The sequence below is a fragment of the Alosa alosa genome, chromosome 1, assembly GCF_017589495.1.
Source record: "Alosa alosa isolate M-15738 ecotype Scorff River chromosome 1, AALO_Geno_1.1, whole genome shotgun sequence".
NCBI classification, from domain to species: Eukaryota; Metazoa; Chordata; class Actinopteri; order Clupeiformes; family Clupeidae; genus Alosa; species Alosa alosa.
This window is the reverse complement of record NC_063189.1, coordinates 11295407-11313700: the sequence shown is the minus strand read 5'-3', so window position 1 is coordinate 11313700 and position 18294 is coordinate 11295407. Positions and strand designations below refer to the sequence as shown.

Below are 18294 nucleotides of genomic sequence, written 5' to 3'. Positions count from 1 at the left end.
GCTGTGTTCGTACAAACGCTAATCTGACATAGGAGTAGAGCGCGTTGCCTTAGCTCTCCAGCTGATGTTATGTGATGTGATGGAGATTTTAAGTAAGCATAATCTCACATAGTACTGTGCGGAAAAGTGGATTTACATGCGCAAATCAGTGGAATAACAGCGCGCCGAAAAATGAAGACAGCTATGGTAATAGTTCTAATATAACTATTGTATGGGGATGGTATTTTCCTAAGGGCGCACAGGTACCAGCGGGGTTGTTCTTGTAGAAACTGTTATTGGACATGTGTTTTGTGTTTCCACTTCATAAAACAATAAAAAGAGGATTAGGTTGACTGGAACAATGGAACCTATCTTTAATCTAGATTCGCTTGGGGAGAGTTTTGGTAGAGCGAACAGCCTATATTTAGACATGAGGAAACAATAGCTTTTGTCCCAAAAATTAAATTAGGATGGAGAACAAATTAATTACCTCTGTTGCTTGCAAAAATGTCATCGACTAAATGTGATCGTATTTTAAAATATGTTGGTGAGTTGGGCACGAAAAGTGTGGCAGCTGAAATGTTCCGAGTTAATTGAAATAGACCTGTTTGAAATATGAGGAATAGCAACCGGTAACTAACCTGTGTTAAGGAAAACGCGTATTGTTGTAAAGTTTAGCCTATTGTTTTTTAGCTTTTGAGAAGCACTTCATTCAAACCAGATACCTTAAACATGTCTGTCATCATCCAATGTTTATATACAAAATGTCTTTGAAAACATTATCAGTGGTTAATAACAACTACTAACGTAGAACACAAGCTTTCTGTTTCTGTGGTTGACAGTGTTAATGAAATGATAACTGAAAGCTAAAAGAGATTTAGATGTGTTTAGTTTTTGATCATACCATGTATTGTACACATGTGAGAGGAATTTAACACGGATCTCGTGTGGGTTTCTTTTTCTTCTCTTAGCGTCATGGGGTAGCAGTGTTTTTAGCAATAACCATGTGCACCAGTTTGTTCTTCGTGTACAACGCCAGCTTCAGCAGCAGCAGCAACACTTCAAGGGGCTCGAACGATGCGTCGAGTCGTAAGAGTGAGCTGTCCCCCAGTACACCTACACCTGTCAAGGCGCACAAATCTCCCCCCTCAGTCTTGCAAGGATACAACAGCATCATTGACCACAAGGTGAGCAGGGAAAGCGCCCATAAAACCCTTTTGCTTCGGCTTCGGATGTGATGTGCGTTTCTAAAGTAGAGCCTACATATACATTTGATACAACGATACAGACAACTGCGACTGAAGAATAAAGACCCAATTAGTGTGTGTGTGTGTTGTGTGTGTGTGTGTGTCGTGATGTATTGCCAGTGTCTTTAAATAGCTTGTAGGCGCCTAGCAGCAACATTTCTGTGACAAAAAATCAGAACAAGGTCTGTGTAAAAAGCATTTCTCAGGTGCAATTAATCTTTGTGAAATGGATGCTTCCCAATCATTTCCTGCTGTCACCAATATCAAAGTTGTTTTAAATGTGTGGAAAGACCATAGATGTTTAATGATTATTTTATCTAACCATTACCATTCTACTTTGAGGTGATAATATCAGTGTCACGTAATAATGTTCCCATATTTAATACAGTATTATATTTCTACTTTAGCAATGCATAAATTGGAACACTGAAAACCACTGTTTATTTGTGTGCCCAGGATGAATGTAAGCAGTAACTGACCTCTGGTCATAGACATTGTGCTCTTTAAGATTAACAGATCAAGAGATAATCAAGACACTTGAAATAAATAATCACAGAAAAGCTCTATGTAGCACAAGAGTACATGGAAGAGTGGCTTCAATGTGATAAGCTCTTACTCATGATTTCATTTAATGCTGGTGTAGCCTACAACTACTGTGTGAGAAAGCTTAGACGAGCTGATGAGTTACTGTATGCTCAGAGCCCCGATAATTAAAAATTTACCAGCAGCGGAGTTCAAGGCTAGAGGCTTTTCCGCCGCCACTGTATCAATTTATATTAGACGCCGTGCATTGGATGCTGTTGTGAGCATGTTTTTGAAGAATTAGACTCTAGCTCTCTTCTCACAGACCCCAGGAAGATTTGCCCACATACCCATTAATCACAATTTAGCTTGACCCAGCATGACTAAACTCAACTGATACTCACCTGTCACAGAAATTACAGCCTGCAGATGCAAATGAGACTACTTCCTCCACACCAAATCTCCCACCAGGACAGTAATTGCATTGCAATTTGAATTATTCCTTATGAGGAACAAAGTGTCGTTCGCCTCTTGTGTGTGTGACAGGAAGGTGAGGCCAGGTGGTGGAAGGTGATGAGCAGCTGTGAAATCTTTTGTGGTTGGAGTGACAAGGGAACATGTGGTCTGGAACATGTGGAACCTGGGTCTGTCCACGGGGGGCGACCTTCAGAGTGATAGAGAGGGACTGAGGGTGTCTCTGTGTTTGGGGAGACAGACAAACAGTCCTGCAAGCCAGTCCACAAACAGCTGGTGTAGCTCCAAGTAATTCCAAGTCACTTAATAGGTCAACAAACAAACCGGCCAATTAGCTGCATATTCACAAAAAGACAAGCTCCTGGCCAGTTGGGCTAAAAGCTGCATCCAACAGGCAGCCCTTTCAGTAGAGAGAAGCCACTGGTGCAACTGACTGACGTCCTGGGGTGATGTGGAGGGGTAGTCCTTGACTTGAGCTGAGCCCTGGACAGACTTAAGAAGCCCAGTATGGCTGAACGCCTCTCTTTTGTGACCATTTAAAATTGATGTCTTGCTGGATTAAATATTAACTCAAAACACCCCTCGTCTCAAAGCCCTGTTTTGAAATAGCTTTCTTGCAACTTGTGCTTTATTCAACAAAGTAAGGGTATGGGGCAGTAAAAAAGCAACTGGACATTTTAAATCTGAGGGAATGCATCAAAGTGCGTTTCATCCGATATAAACCTCTAAGAAGCTTTAAGCTTTCAAATGGATGGTCAGCAATGAATATTGTGTTCTTGATGGCTGTGACTGGGATTACTGTGAATTTTCAGTTTTTTAAAAGCTGTGACATATGTCGTATTCTGTAATATTTTATGATGTGTTTCCGCACACATTTACTTCTTTGGTAAATGCCATTATGAGACAGATCCTCATTGAATGTGGTGTCTTAAGAAATGTCAGTGGCACATATTTTCCCTAAGAGAGCAAGAGGAAGGCTGTCTTTCCATTCAAGATTCATCTTGCTCATTTGACCTGAATACAAGCATTTTCCATTTTTGTTACACTGACATCTCCATCTTTTTGGAGCCTTGCCAATAACATAATACACACTTTACATATTAAACAGCGATGAACCAAACACAGAGGATTACCATGAGCGGGTTGTTTGAAATGGTAATCAGGAAGACTTTATCGTTCCTCCCCTGTACTGCTTAGATAGAATCCCGTAATATTCCTTCCACATATGTGAGCTAATTGGTTTCCTCCTGCACCACCCTTGCCTTGGCACTTCATCAAAATAGCAATCTGAGCTGAAGTATCATTGAGCAAATTTCACAATGGTGGACAGGGAACAGACAGAGAATCTGCTCCTGCCACACTGCACCTACAGACCTCAGATCTGAAGGGAGAGAGCATATGGTGAAGTCACACAGCTCCAGTGCAGTGGCTGCACAATCGCCCCTCTCCTCGTTGGGTTATCCTACTGTATATGCATAAGAGGCAGGCAGGTGAGAGAGAGATTAAGCAAGTTTGCTATGTTTCATGTCTTCCATTGGGCCCATACATGTTGTAATGGGATGTGCTAGCTGAAGCTTGTTATGCTCACGGTAAAGGAGGCCATCCAGTGGGAGAGCAGTCAGATGAGGGACCAGGGCCTGGCTGCTAGGGCTTTGCTGCTGGGGGGGTTGGGGTGGAGGAGATGCTGCCGCCCTCTGCATTTCATTTGCTGGATGGCTGCTCCTTTGAATCCTCCCCATCCTGAAGCACAGAGTGAGCATCAGAGAGCAATCTGGATGAGGTGAGAGAGACAGAAAGAAAGAGAGAGAGTAAGTGAGAGAGAGTGGAGGACTGATGGGCAGAGAGAGAGAGAGATTCAGCTGTGGGGAAGAGAACAGCGGATCGAGTAATGAGGGAGAGTCTGTGAGTGTGTGTGTCTGCATGTGCGTGCGTGTGTGTGGGTGCCAGAGATGACAGAGGAACAGAGAGAGAGAGAGCTATGTGAGAGTTGAGAGAAATGAAAGAAAGAGTTTGAGGGAGGAGGGGAAGAAACATCTCAGAGAGGGAGAGAGAGAGGAGAAGGAGGGTGCGATTCTCAGGGGTATCCTCACTGTATTCTCAAGCTGTCTGATGTCTCTAGTGTGGGCAAGATCTACAGCCATTCAATATCCATGCAAAAGCAGCAACCTCTCTTTGAGCTCCGCATTGTCAAAGATTGCAGCACCAAAACAGACGTGTGTGACTGTTTTTACACGGGAACCCTCATGGCTACATCTGTTAGGGCCAAATGCATACACCACACATACAACATATTTACAAGTGTTCACTTTGTTGTGTATTTACCAGCCGTGAAAGACTGTTTACACCACTAACATGGCATACAAAGTGTGGGGGAAAAACAGAGCCCGGGGAAATGTTTTTGGTGGATGAGTCAGAAGAAACCGTCTTCACAGCTACACATTATCCATGTGATGTACTGTACTGTAATAAAGCCATTAAGGGAATGTACTGTGGGGGGTCAAAGCACTACAGTGGGTTTAAAAGGCTAAACCTGTAAACTGGGCGGTGTATGACAGGCTGTTTTATACATTTGTTAACTGTTTCAGTATAAAGAGGAAAAAACGCACGCACATCCCGATCTAATCCTGGGTGCTGGACAAAACACTTTGATGATGAGAGAGGGAAAAAGTCGCCTTAACACCGGTATATGCTCCCCAAGTTATAGTTTAATTACCATGGCGTTTGGGCCCTCAAGCCCTTCATCAGACTGATGAAGGGCTTGAGTGGGCCCGAAACGTCACGGTAATTAAACTATAACTTGGGAGCATATACTGGTGTTGCGGACTTTTTTCCCCTCTCTCTTAACTGTTTCAGTAACCTATAGGTCAGTGGTTCTCAAACTGGGGGTCGGGACCTTAGAGAGAAGAGGGTCGCCAGACAAAAACTTTAAGATCCACTGCTATAGGTTACCGGGATGCTCAGAATGGTGTAGCCTGAATAAATGTAATGTAATGTGTGCTATAACAATGTGTTCAAAATGTGTGAAATGTCTAGATGCACAACCTCACACAACACTGACATGTCCTACCTCACAATAATGATTACAATGTAAAACATAAATAATACTGAATCACATCCTCTGTTCTGCTGTTGTTTCGTTTGTAATATGCCAGTAATTCGCTTCTGCGCTAAGCACAGAATATTATCCACACGGTCAGCACGCGCCCATGACCCCCAGCCGTCCTACGCATCTGTCCAAGCAGCTGGTTGAGGGGTTGGGGCGATGTCCACTGTGAGATCACTAGTTTTACTGCTGCTCTGCTCTGCTCTGCTTTTCTGTATTTACTAATGCAGTCCATTCCCAAAGCAGCCTGTCATGAGCATGATAACTGCCCTCACATCCATTGTACTGTAGCTGTGGCTTGTGTCCATTGCTGATATATGTTGCTGATTGGATTTAAAGCACTTTCAGCTGCATTCTGTGTATGAAAGGTGCTATACAAATAAAGCTTATTGTTATTATTATTATTATTATTATCATTGTGGCTTGTCACATCCATTGTGGCATTGTAGCTGAAGTAGTTATTTTTAGGTTAGTGTGTTTTCAAAAAATCAGTTTCCGAGATTAGTATAAACAAAGTATGCTTTCTGTACTTCACTTGGGTCATGATAGTAATCCGAAGAAAACCCTGTTCTGTTGACTGGTTACTAAAATGACGAAGAAAAAGGGAAGCGAGGGCTGTTGTGTGTTGTGCATTTATTCCCGTAAATGCGACAGACGGATGTGGTGCTCTGACTCAGAGCGTTGGTCTCGAGAGCGTGAGCGGAACGGTTGCACAAAGTTTTTTTTTTATTATTCCAGGTCCCTATGGTCTCCTCATCTCTGCATTGCAACAGCGTGGCTATGAAGTCCTTCAGTAGCAAACAAAACACTGCCTGAGGCTATCCAGCGCTGGCTTGAAAAGCAATTACGGATGTAGGGCGCATTCTGTTTCGATAAGCATTCCCTCGACGGAGTAATCACTTGCACGGTGCCTCTTGGCTCCCTCTTTTGGGTGGGGAATCGTGGCGTTGCGGCAGAACCCATACATCTTGGCACAATAGTAAGACGCCGGAGAATTCCGTGCCGTTGTGTGTGTTTAGAATGAGATTTCACGCCCTCCCCCAACACCACCACCATCCTGTTTCACTTCGGAGATCAGGCAAAGTGCCAGTCGGATGGATTGAGTCCCTTCACCCTGGCCCCTGGGTGCCATGCCAAAGTCCTGATCACAAAGAAAGGTTAAACTGTGATGGATGTATTTTTAACTATATCTCCAGTAAGACAAATAGCTCATCAGTGGGCTTGTGCTTCAGAGCAAGGCAGAGGAGGGGAACAAACTGATGAAAAGCGTCACATCAAACTGTCTTTTTCGTCCCACTGTGCAGCGAGCCTGAAGCACCATCCAGCCATTTAGCAGTGATTGATGAGCCTGTCTCCCATGCTGAGAAAAGGAATGATCAAGCCATTATTTGTGTTTTCAGTGTGATAAGTCCTTACTCTGATAGCATTTCCCTGGAGATTATCAACATATTTGCATGTAGAGGCCATTAATTACAACTGCGAAGCTGGTAGCTTATCACTCTGGAGCCTTTCCCAAGCAGAGTGTGTGTGTGTGTGTGTTTGTTTTGGTACATAGAGGACAGCAGATGATCAATTTGAAGAAGAACTGTCACATACTGAAGTACTTTCAGATTGTGGTGAGGAGAGCAATTTCAGTGTGTTACTTACATGGCACCAGCTCAGTTTCTGTCCTGGAGGAGTAGGATTTTACAGTAATGGACGCATGTTGCATGTCTTGTGCTGCTCAGAAAGCGGAGAAAAAAACATGACACATCTATCCCAGCAACAGAAGTTTTCCACAGCTCTCAGCCATTACCCACAATTCAGTGCTGGCTAATGAGCACAACCCTTGATGGATGTTGTTGGCAGCTCTCTCGGCCTAGAGGAGATAATATGACAATGCGGCAAAGTTAAGCGCCTTGGAATTCAGCATCATTGACAGGCAATTGCAGACACTTTCTTCCACTGTTCTTATCTGTAAAGAGAGCACATACTTTAATATCGTATGCACATCCTTTCAACCTCCATGGGGTTTCCACATTAATTCAGGATAAGTTTCAGTTATTCAGGATAAAGCTCGGTGTTGGAGGATAAACACTCGTGAGTCACCTGGGAAATATATGTAGAACGTGGAGGAGACAGTAGGTCCTTGGCTACCGAATTAGACAATTTATCTGTTCAGCTTAGAAATGACAAGGCGCAAACATCCAAGAATATTGCTGTCAGTCAAACAGGTTACCCCTTTGAGATCAACCTCCACAGAGTCAAACTGCTGGCTGCTAGTGTTCGGTGGTAGTAGCTGAATACTAGAGCAAGCACATGTAATCACAGTTTAACCTCGACGGTGCAATCCGTGATTACCTAAGAGGTTAATGAACCACTTTGGAACTCTCAATTCATGGCACATTCATTTCTCCTATTCTCAAAGGTGCAGTTCTGTCCCAATCACCGCCTGCATCAGTTAATCCCCCGATTCCTAAAGTGCGGCGTCAGTTGATTGCCAGCGGCTAATGTGAGTCATACTCATTAGAGCCGCAGCCTAATGTAGCCGCTGTGTGATTAAAGCGTGCAGGTAAAGTGCGGCGGATGCACCCCTCGGTAATAAAGAACCGCATGCTGCACTGGACCATCAGACAATTACTGCGGCTAAATCTATCCCTGTGAATTGCAGGCCTTCGCCGGAGATGAGCGTCATTATCATTATCAGATGAAGAGGTGAGAGCTGGGATAGTGATGCGGCCACGAACTCCGGCGCTGAGGAAGCCATGAGGAAGCGGCTAATGAGAAGCTCCATCGGCGTGTGCGGGAGGCGACATCATCAGGGTTAAACCCACCCAGGCTTTCTTCTTCTGGGGCTTAATCACTGGCGCTGGCTGGGACCACTGCTGTTCAGCCACACGTGACCCACTCTGACAAAAGCAGCGCAGCAAGACGATGTGAATCACCTTCCACTGGGGATCTGGCAGTTCATCAACTTTTGTCGTCACTGTCAGTTGAGAAGTGGAAAGCCGCATTTCTATCACTTGGGGTATTTTTAGCCACTGGTCCAGCTACAGCTACATTGCATGCTAAAGCATTGCAAACCTCTTCACTATTGGCTGGTCCTAATGATTCCAGTTAATTGTATGCATATGTGGACTGCTGGGCTGTGCATTAGATCAAGGTCTGATGTGCATCTGGTCCCATCAAATGTCACCGTATTGGTTTAATGATTGTTCCCCTCATTCAGGGCAACTACCTCTTTTTGTCATAAGCTGAATGCAGTCATTTCTCTAATAAGCCCCTGCTTTTTGGCCATATTTCAAAGAATTGGCCTAGTCAGAGCCCTGTGTTGTACGGCGTGCCATTATGATGGAGGTATATTAGATATTTAGAAATGATTGACGTTGCTGTTCACCAACTTCAGTTCTTTAGATTCTTCCTCTTGGTTATCAAATGAACCATATTTCGACTATTCACACTTTTGACAAGGCTTGATAAAGTGATCGGCTCTTTTAAAATGTGAATGCGTAGGGAGGAGCCATAGGCTGTGGCTAGCCTTTGTCCTTGTGGCCTAATGTGGGTGTGAAATTGAAATTGAAGATGGTCATTAGTTAATGAAATGGTTTTCGTCTCCTCTGCTCATAATTCACGTTCTGCATTGCTCATTAGTCATCATGATACAGTGGGCCAGGTGCTGCAGCGGGAATCACAAATCCACTCCCACATTTCACTCAGCTCAGCTACTCTTCTTTTGATCCTGTAAGGGATCTCATAACCGAGGGAGATGCCGTATAGGAACAGCAGTGCATACTTAGCTGAGCTCCTATATAGTATATATACTCTTTTGATCCCATGAGGGATCTCATAACCGAGGGAGATGCCGTATAGGAACAGCAGTGCATACTTTTCCAGCACGTCTTCACCTGCTTGCATGTCTATTTTCACCCAGTTTACTTTGTTTCTTTCCTGTCTGTCTCCCATTCTGTCTGTCTGTCTGTCTGTCTTTCTCTCTCGCTCTCTCTCTTTTCCCCCTCTGAGTCAGCTGTGCTCTGCCATCCACGGCACTCTTTGACGGGAGCTTGTTATCATTGTGGTCCATCTCCCACTTTTAAGCCCCACGATGGATGCTAATTCCTCCCCTGAGGACCTTGTTTTAACGGATGCCGCTTGTCAGGGCTGCTTGCTTAATCCCAGGCTCAAGAGAAAAGAAACACATGCACACGCGAACACACACACACACACACACACACACACACACACACACACACACACACACACACACACACACACACACACACAGGCGCCATTGTAAAGGGGGACACCTTTTGTATTCAGGCCAAGGCAATCATCTTGGCACCGTCTTCATCGGCTTGGCGCCTGGCTCCCGCCTCCCCACCGCCTGCTGTGTGCTACCCGACAGCAGCCCAGCGGCTGGACGAGGCCAGCCTCCAGCACGCGCTGATTAAGGAAGAGGAGGAGGCAGCAGGCACCGGCAGGGGTCTCGCCGCACTGAACCTGACAAGCTAGTCCACCCCAAGGTCACTTTGCTGTTCGCTGTCTCCCACCCCACCTCCGACTGCTGGTTGTTGTTATGCTGAAGGACAGGAAGTTCTGCAGCTCCAAGAGACTGTGTCTAGTTCTGCCACACCAATAGTAGCAATCCCTTACACATAGGGCAACCTCTACGCTGCTATTGACCCTTTCAACAAGGTAAACAAAAACAATGCTTGAACGTTCTATTTGGGCCCCAATCTACTTCCTCTGCATTAAGATAACATATGGAATGTTAAAAAGGAAGTCTTGTGGGGCCAACTATGATGCTGATAATGGAACTCTCTTGAAAGGGTCCATTGCAAACTACCACAGGCTAAATGCTGGTCAAAGGCAGAGCATAAGCTGCATGCACTTGCACTTGTAAGACAATCGCTGGCTCAGTGTGTCCCTCCTGGCATCATATTGGTTTGGCTCTGTGACTAATTATTCAATTAAAGGCCACCCACGACCTGACAGTAGGGGGAAATCACTATAGATTGCCTAAGCAGAATGCAATAATGAGGAAAGGCAGACCTGGCTAACCTGCTTCCTTTGGACAATGAAAAATTAGCTGTTACCATGGGGTTTTCACATACATTGTATTTCTCACTCGGGCACTTGTGGAGGTGGACATGCCCTGCATTTTGAGGTGATTTGTTTGGCAGATTTGAGAAAATATCCAGAGAAAATATAGATATGATCCTCAGTTTAATATGTATATTAAAAATGTATATGCATTCGATGTAAGATACAACAGATATCACTATTTGAGAGCTGAGATATTTCACAGATTGGATAAGCACTGCACCAACATTAATTTTGGTCTAGTCACATTGTGTGCTATACTATATCTTTCACCATCTCTTCTGAAAAAGCCCTTTGTCATTTTCACTAACTAAGCCAATTTTCACCTCATTAGACACATTAAGAATTGGGCACATTGCTCTCTGCCATTGTGTTTCAACTATTGCCCATTATTGGTATTTACGGTGCTACTTATATGACTCATGCCTTTGTGTAAGTGAAGGCTGTATTTTGTTTCTAATGTGATCAGAGTAATATTAGAGTTCTTAGCAGAAATCTGGAGATGAAATCATTCATTGTCCATGAGGGGAGTGATGTTTTCCATCTGTCTCCCTTATTCTGTACATTAAATATGACCCCCTGGACTATGTACCTGTGTAATGGCAGCCATTAACCTTACTGGCTATGGAATGGACTGCAGTAAACCGCGGGTGTTGGAGTGTCAGTCTGGAGGCCATGATGGTGTGTAAAGATGCCGGTGTTTGCTCGGAGATGAGAGCTGGATTAGGGGTCTGATGGGATCTTGTGTTCCTTTGGAGACGCAGCTGCCTCCTAATGGCCCTGCCGTGATCAAAGTTGCAGGAGATAAATCAATCGGTGCCGCCAGGGCCAGATCTCCTCTGCTCAGAAAATCCACTTTATTCCCAGCTCTCCATTTCATTCCCTGCGTTTGTGTCGCCTCTAAGCTCGCACTTAGATCAGACACTCCCTTTAAGCCATCTGACAGGTGGGCTGTCTTTAAAAAAAGAAGGGAAAAAATCCCCACCGTCCTGCGTCAGGAGAGCAACCATAAAAGTGTCGGTTTTTTTTTTCTCTCTTTCTGTCGCCTGTCATCGTGTCTTCCTCCTGTCCTTTGGACCCCGCTTCTCCAAAGGGCCTTTCTGTTCTTTCTGTTCTCACAGGTTTTAATCAGCCCTTTGTAGGTCATCGCCGTATTCTGCACTAGAATAATTGGGCTGCTTTTCATTCGTTCTTGGAGGACTTTTTAAAGGGAGAAAGAGAAATGGTTTGGGTAGTTAGAGGGAAAGAGACCTGCTGCTGGTACTGGCGGTGCTGGTGTGGGTTGCGGGTGGGGGTGGGGGTGGCACAGTCTAATTAAGATCTCATGGTGGGATGGTAAGCAGCGGCTGCCATCAGAGGGGAATGATTTCTGGCCGACGGGACTGCGCTAATTGCTGTTGTTTCAGCGGCCCCGCTACCCCTCTGGTATGCCTCATCACCCCCTCATCATTAGCTCCCTGCACCAGCCGTGGAGCTCCGCTCTGCTCTCCCCTCCTCTCACTGCCCCAGAGGCGGGCACACAGACGGAGCTGTCCCATCAGGACCCGTACTCAGCTCTCACAATGCTAATGTGGATCTTGTGGGGGTTTTTTTCCTTCTCTCGATGACACAGGTTATTTAGGGTTATATTTGATTTCCCCTCCCATCCTTGCCATTAGCGGGTTTGCGTCAAGGCTAATTGCACCTCCTTGGTTTTCTTCTTTTTAGATTTCTTTTTTTTTTAATGTGTAGTCATGATTCATGCGCTGTCCAAACTCAGACAGGCAGAAATAGCTGTAAGAGAAAACAAATTAGCTGGAGAGAAAAGAATTATCTGGAAACAAAATGTGGGCGTACTGCTGTTTTGTGATGAGAGGTCCGTGTGGAAGAGAATGAACGGGCTGAAAGGTGTTTGGAGGGGAGGTCTGATAACTGTGGGTCCTGCTGGGCCATGTGATTGCAGCTTTTTAGTGGACCGTTCACTGGCTATCTCCTCCCCTGCCCAGCTGGTGTGCCGCGAGTGTGCTGGACGGGCGGTCTTTTTTTTAAGGCAGTACATGTCTTTTCCCCCCGAACTGATTTGTTCACCAGAAAGAGAGAAAAAGAATGTTTTTCTTTTGGTTCTCTCTCTCACTGGAGGCAGGAGGCGCCTGTGTGTGCTACATACACCATGGCACTGACAGGAAATGTGTTTGCTTCATCTCAATGCATGAGCATCATAAATGTCCTCCATGCAGTGTGAACAATTCTGGCTGTGATGTTTGAATCCATTGTCATAATCAGCAGGGGTTGTGGGGCAGAGGGGCAGTGTGTGTGGATGGGGGGCGTTCGTGTGTGTAGAGTAGGGCTGTCAAAATAACTGATTCAATGCAAAGAAATAAGTGTTGACATCAATGCAAAGAAATAAGTGTTGACATTGAGGGGAGTGTTAATTTATTTTCATTGTGTCCCCTAGGTTATATCTGTGGCCTGAAATGCCTTGTATGTGAAAAAAAAACTTCCCGAAGCACTGTTGAATTTATTTCCTCAGCATATTAGATCATATCATAGATTATTATGGCCATTATTTGAACAGTGAAAATAATAATAAAAGAGTTTTTGAACTTTAATGTCACTAATGCTGATTATTCAATGATTCATTTGAATTTAAATATTTAAAATACTTTCACAGCAAAAATTATATATGCGATTCATTTAGATTAATTAATCACAGAGTATGTAATTAATTAGATTAATTTTTTTAATCGATTGACAGCCCTAGTGTAGAGTGATGCAGAAATTCCACACTGCAATTTTTGAGACCCACAACTAGCATAATAGTTTGCTCTGCTTGGAATGTGAGAACACTGAAATATCTTCCGTTTCTGCACAAATTGCATGATTAGGAGCGCTTTGTAGTTTTAAAAATTGCCGCTGGCTCTGAGCACTGGCATTGTGTCAGCTGTATTTAAAGTGACTCCAATCTGAACATTGCCGCCTGTGTCGTATGTATCATCACCCAAGGTTAATCTATTTCCACACCCGCGGGTGATGGCTTCCCAGGCGCATGTTTTCCTCCCCATCACGCCGCCATATGTAATACGGAGTGTGAAGGACACTTCCACATTGTCACAGATGCCACTATTTCCACTGGAAGGTTTTTTTTTTTAACCTATAAGCAGCTGAATACAGATAAGGCTGATTTGGTGCTCTCAGCAAGTCTGAAAACCGGCCAGCATGCCACATGGAGGATGGATGGGATCAAGTCTTCAGATCAGGTCTAAGCTCCGCTACTTCTGCATCTGCTGTCTTCCCACATCAGGTCTGCGGGATAATGGCCTATATGTGCTCACTTTAAACCCGCCTAAACTGTCTCCTCATGACCGAGATTTGCCCACCGTCCCCCCGACTGCCCCCAGCCCACTCTGCCTGTCTGAGTGCCTGTCTGTGTGTCTGTCTGTGTGTCTGTCTGTGTGTCTGCCAGGAGAGGTTTTTGTCCTGATAGGTAGGAGTTGGGAGGTGCAAGGCGCCTGTGTTCTGCTGCAAGCCTCAGGGACCTCATTAACTCCCCCCTTCATTAAGCATCATGTCAGTGCAGCAGCTCAACCACACACACACACGCACATACCCTCTCACTCACACACACACACACACACACACACACCCACACCCTCTCTCACTCACACACACACACACACACTTGCACAGCCTGGCACCACACACACACAATTGCATACAACTTCTCACCACACACACACAAACAGGCATGCACATACAACCTCTCTCTAATTACACATAGGCGCACAGCCTCACACCCACCCTTGCATTTCTATGCGTGTATTTCGATCAAGAAGTACGACTGTAAACACATGTAATGCACACATAAATAAGGCCGCCTCCCCCTGGGACCTCCAACCTGATGAGTTCTCCGTTAGATTGAGCCGCCACACCAGGAGAGGCTCCCCGTCCCCTCGTCAAAAATGCGCCATTAAGGGAGAGCCGATCCATGGGAGAACACCATCACCATTTGTTATTAGCATTTTTGTATGGAGTTTTTTTTTGTTGTTGTTGTTTTTTTTCCCCAGCCTCCATAGCAGATGCCATCATCCAGGACAAATTGAGCAGCTTTGGCGTGGAGCTTTTTTGCATCTCATTGACTTAAACAGCGCTGCGTCGTGGTGGCGTGGTGGCGTGTAGGGCAGGGGGGCATAACCCTTTCTGCCCCACAGCCCCAGAGCCGGCCCTTTATCCTGTCTCACCAGGCCCCCTGCTCCCCTTATCCATATTAGCCGGCGCTTATCAAAGGCGGAATACCAATGCGGCCATATATACAGGCCTGGGAATGATTCATGGGAGCTCTTATGAGAGCAGATAGCCTAACCTCAGACAGGCTTCTGTGTGTGTGTGTGTGTGTGTGTGTGTGTGTGTGTGTGTGTGAGAGAAAGAGGGAGGAGGTGCGCTCTCTGGGTGGGGGGTTGGTTCAGGTGCATGTGCGCTGTTCTGCTGTGCAGAGGAGCCTTGCTGACAGGCTCTGCAGGTCTAGGAGCCCTGCTCAATGGCTGCAGCATTTGCCAGTGAATTGGACTGTAATCTCATACATGAGAGCATTTCTATAAATATACTACTCTCGTGTGTGTGGTCAGCTATGGTGTTTGTGGATGTGTGTGTGTTTGTGTGCACCTCATGTAAAGAGTTGCGAGTTAAATTTTAAATGGCATATTTATTGAGGGGAATCTGTGAGCACTATGCTTCTTCTACATTTCCTTGCCATGTAAAGGAGGAACTCATAGCCCAGGGGTACCCAGGCTTGTTCCTGGAGATCGTCCTCAACCTCCGGAAGACTTTATTTAGCTGTGTGTTGGAGCTGAATCAGCTAGTCATAGCTCTCTCCAAAGTGCCCGAGTGTGAGGAGGTAATGGTTGGTACTTAACACTCGAGAAGTTACAGACTGACTCATGAATGTTTGGCCCATTGAGTAATAGTCAGTAATCGCACAAAGAGCTCTCTCCACTAAAAAATTAACTAAAATTACCAGCAGGAACTGTCGATCTTCTAGGTTGAATTGAATGCTTTGAAGGCTACATGGTTTATTTGTAAGCCATTGCTGTCTGCATCTCTTCCTGCTGAGTGGAAGTAGCCGTAGCGGGAGTCCACCCGCACCACACTGACCCTCTCTCCCTCCTCCTCTCTCTCACAGCCGCTCAAGATGCACTGCAACAGCTGCGCGCTGGTCACCAGCTCCGGCCACCTGACGGGCGGCGCGCGCGGCACGGACATCGACGCGGCCGAGTGCGTCATCCGCATGAACGACGCGCCGGCGGGCGGCGCCTACGGCAGGGACGTGGGCCGGCGCACCAGCTTGCGCGTGGTGGCCCACTCCAGCATGCAGCGCGTGCTCCGCGGACGCCACCAGCTGCTCAATGCCAGCCAGGACGCCGTGTTCGTCTTCTGGGGGCCCAGCAGCTACATGCGGCGCGACGGCAAGGGCCTCGTCTACAACAACCTGCGTCTCATGAACCAGGTGCTGCCCAAGCTCAAGGTCTACATCATCTCCTGGCAGAAGATGCTGCAGTTCGACGAGCTCTTCAAGAAGGAGACGGGCAAGGACAGGTAAAGGTCAAGGGGTGGGTGGGGGCGGTTGGTCGAGGTCCTGCGTGTCCCGTGTTATTCGATCACGTGGTTGACCGAGAGTTCTGTTTATGCTTCAACAGTCCGATATTTCTGTGAGAAGTGATAGAAGTGAGAAGTCTAAACCAGTAGGATTATACTACTGGTAGGATTACAAGTAGTGAAGAATAGCTACACAAAGAGGACAATGTGGCTCTGGACAATGTGGAAGGTGCTGTGATAGCAAACATCTGCAGGAGGTCAGTTCTCTTAGTTTTCTAAATGGGTGAGAGATACAGACAGACAGACAGACAGACAGACACAGAGACAAAGAGCGAGAGAAAGAGAAATTGAGATAAATAGCAGATACTGAGCTCAGTGCAGTGCACATGAGGGGTTGCTGTGTCCAGTCAGTTCAGGTAACACATTGACTGGAGATGAGATTCAGAAGATATGGAAATGAGTTTAGTGAAGTATCTGGACTCTGAGGTGCTACATTCACTGGAGTTTTGACCACTGAGATAATTGTCTAATTTACACAGTGCAAATTTTGAATGAGCTCCAGACTGAATTATGAGACATACTGTAATAGTACCTGGTGTGTGTGTGTGTGTGTGTGTGTGTGTGTGTGTTTGTCTGTCTGTCTGTCTGTGTGAGAGAGAGGTTTTGGCTATTATCACCCTTCTATCTAGCCTACCATTGTTCATTCACAGCAGTGGGCTTGCACTAACTACACTAAGCCCCAGTCGCCCATTAAAATCTCACTCTCAGTTAGGCCTCGGCTGTTGCTATGGTTGTCTGAGTAATGGAACACATCCACCGCGCATTTCTATGTCATCACTTCTGTTCTGGCATAATATTCAAAAAAATGAAAATGGATTTACCCTCAAAGACAAAGACAAAACACCAGATCACAAGGACTGTGATAAAAGGGAGAGAAGTATGCAAAGCGCGTCGGTGCAACCCAGCCGAAGCTGCCAAAGCCGCATGTCAAAGTCGGTTCAGTGCAGGATTGACAAGGTTGCTCCTTTTGTTCATTTGACACACTTTCAAGTTTAAACCTTGCCTGTCAGAAGTTGTTTTGACATGCCCCGCTCACACACATACAAACTGTTTTGGGAAAACAGTGTAGTTTTGTGTCTGTGGTGGTCTCAGAACTGAATACTAAGAGGTACAGTATATGAATTTAAGAATCCTTATGCAAATTGTGTTTAGGTCTTGAATATGGCTCAAAAGTGGATGCCCCTGATGGTATTTCAACAGAAGTACAAACACTCATTTGCCCATTTTCGAACAATGGATGCAGATTACATCTTGAATCTTCTGTGATTTCATTTACCACACCCAAGTGAATGTTTTATGCAATGTCAATAAGCACTGCCTCTATGTATGGGTTGGTGATTACTTGCAGAAACTTAGGCAAAGCAAGTATGCAAGGTAAACAAGTAAGTTTGTTTAGTGCAATCAGGCCTTTACATAACCCTTGTGCTGGCACCCCAGACTGGACCATGCATTAACATGCTTATGGTGTTATTTACTTTCCTTTTCCACCTCATTATATCGTCCAACTGCTAGTTTTCCTCTCATCTTGGTAATCAAAAGAATGTGTTTACTTTCTGAACGCAGAGACAGAGCTTGCTGCATCAGTCAGCTTGCCATCCAAAGAGAAGGACTTATCTTGGCTTCTTAGATCCTTTAGGCTCAGGCTTGTTTACCTAAACAAAAAACATTGCCTAACATAAGAAACATTCCTCCATAAGATTAATGATTATTATGACATTATTTTTATATGTTCTGTCTATTAGGCCAGTAAAAAGGAAAACACGGATATGTATTTACAAAATAGGATTTATACTGTGCTAGACCCCAGGAAATAATCATCTGGTTATTGGATGCAGCGCTCCAGGTCACCAATAATCCATTTATGGAGAAGCCTGTCAGTGGCTCTGACATGAAATGCTTGGACTGTAGATTAGCTTCTTCAGGCCGGTGGTGATGCGCATGTTTGTTTGACTCAGAAAAATCAACTGGGGAAAAACAAAACTATTCACAAGAAAGTAGATTAAGGTGATTTTTCTTTAAAAACTTGGCCCTGAACAGAGTTTTCTCCTTTTATTAATCCATTTTAAATATTTAGTTTTGTGCTTTTTACAGTGCTTAGGGCCACCAATAACTCTTGGAACCAGCACCCAAAGCTGCTCTGTAGCTTTCTGGTCGGATGACCTCTGTAATTGCAGTTATCTTTTATGTATTACCCCGAACAGAGGGACCATGACCATCCTGCCGAGGCGGCCTTGCGTCCTCTCCCAAAGAACTGGGCAGGAA

At 45.3% G+C, this 18294-nt stretch overlaps 1 protein-coding gene across 1 annotated transcript in view; it reads left to right on the top strand.

Annotated features, from left to right (window-relative positions):
• st6galnac5a (ST6 (alpha-N-acetyl-neuraminyl-2,3-beta-galactosyl-1,3)-N-acetylgalactosaminide alpha-2,6-sialyltransferase 5a) overlaps positions 1–18294 on the top strand; it is a 23419-nt gene continuing 5125 nt past the window's right edge. The window contains exons 1-3 of the mRNA XM_048264091.1: positions 1–186; positions 951–1166; positions 15560–15972. Coding sequence (XP_048120048.1) covers positions 172–186; positions 951–1166; positions 15560–15972 — 644 coding nt within the window. The 5' untranslated portion in view covers positions 1–171. The remainder of the gene's footprint in view (positions 187–950; positions 1167–15559; positions 15973–18294) is intronic.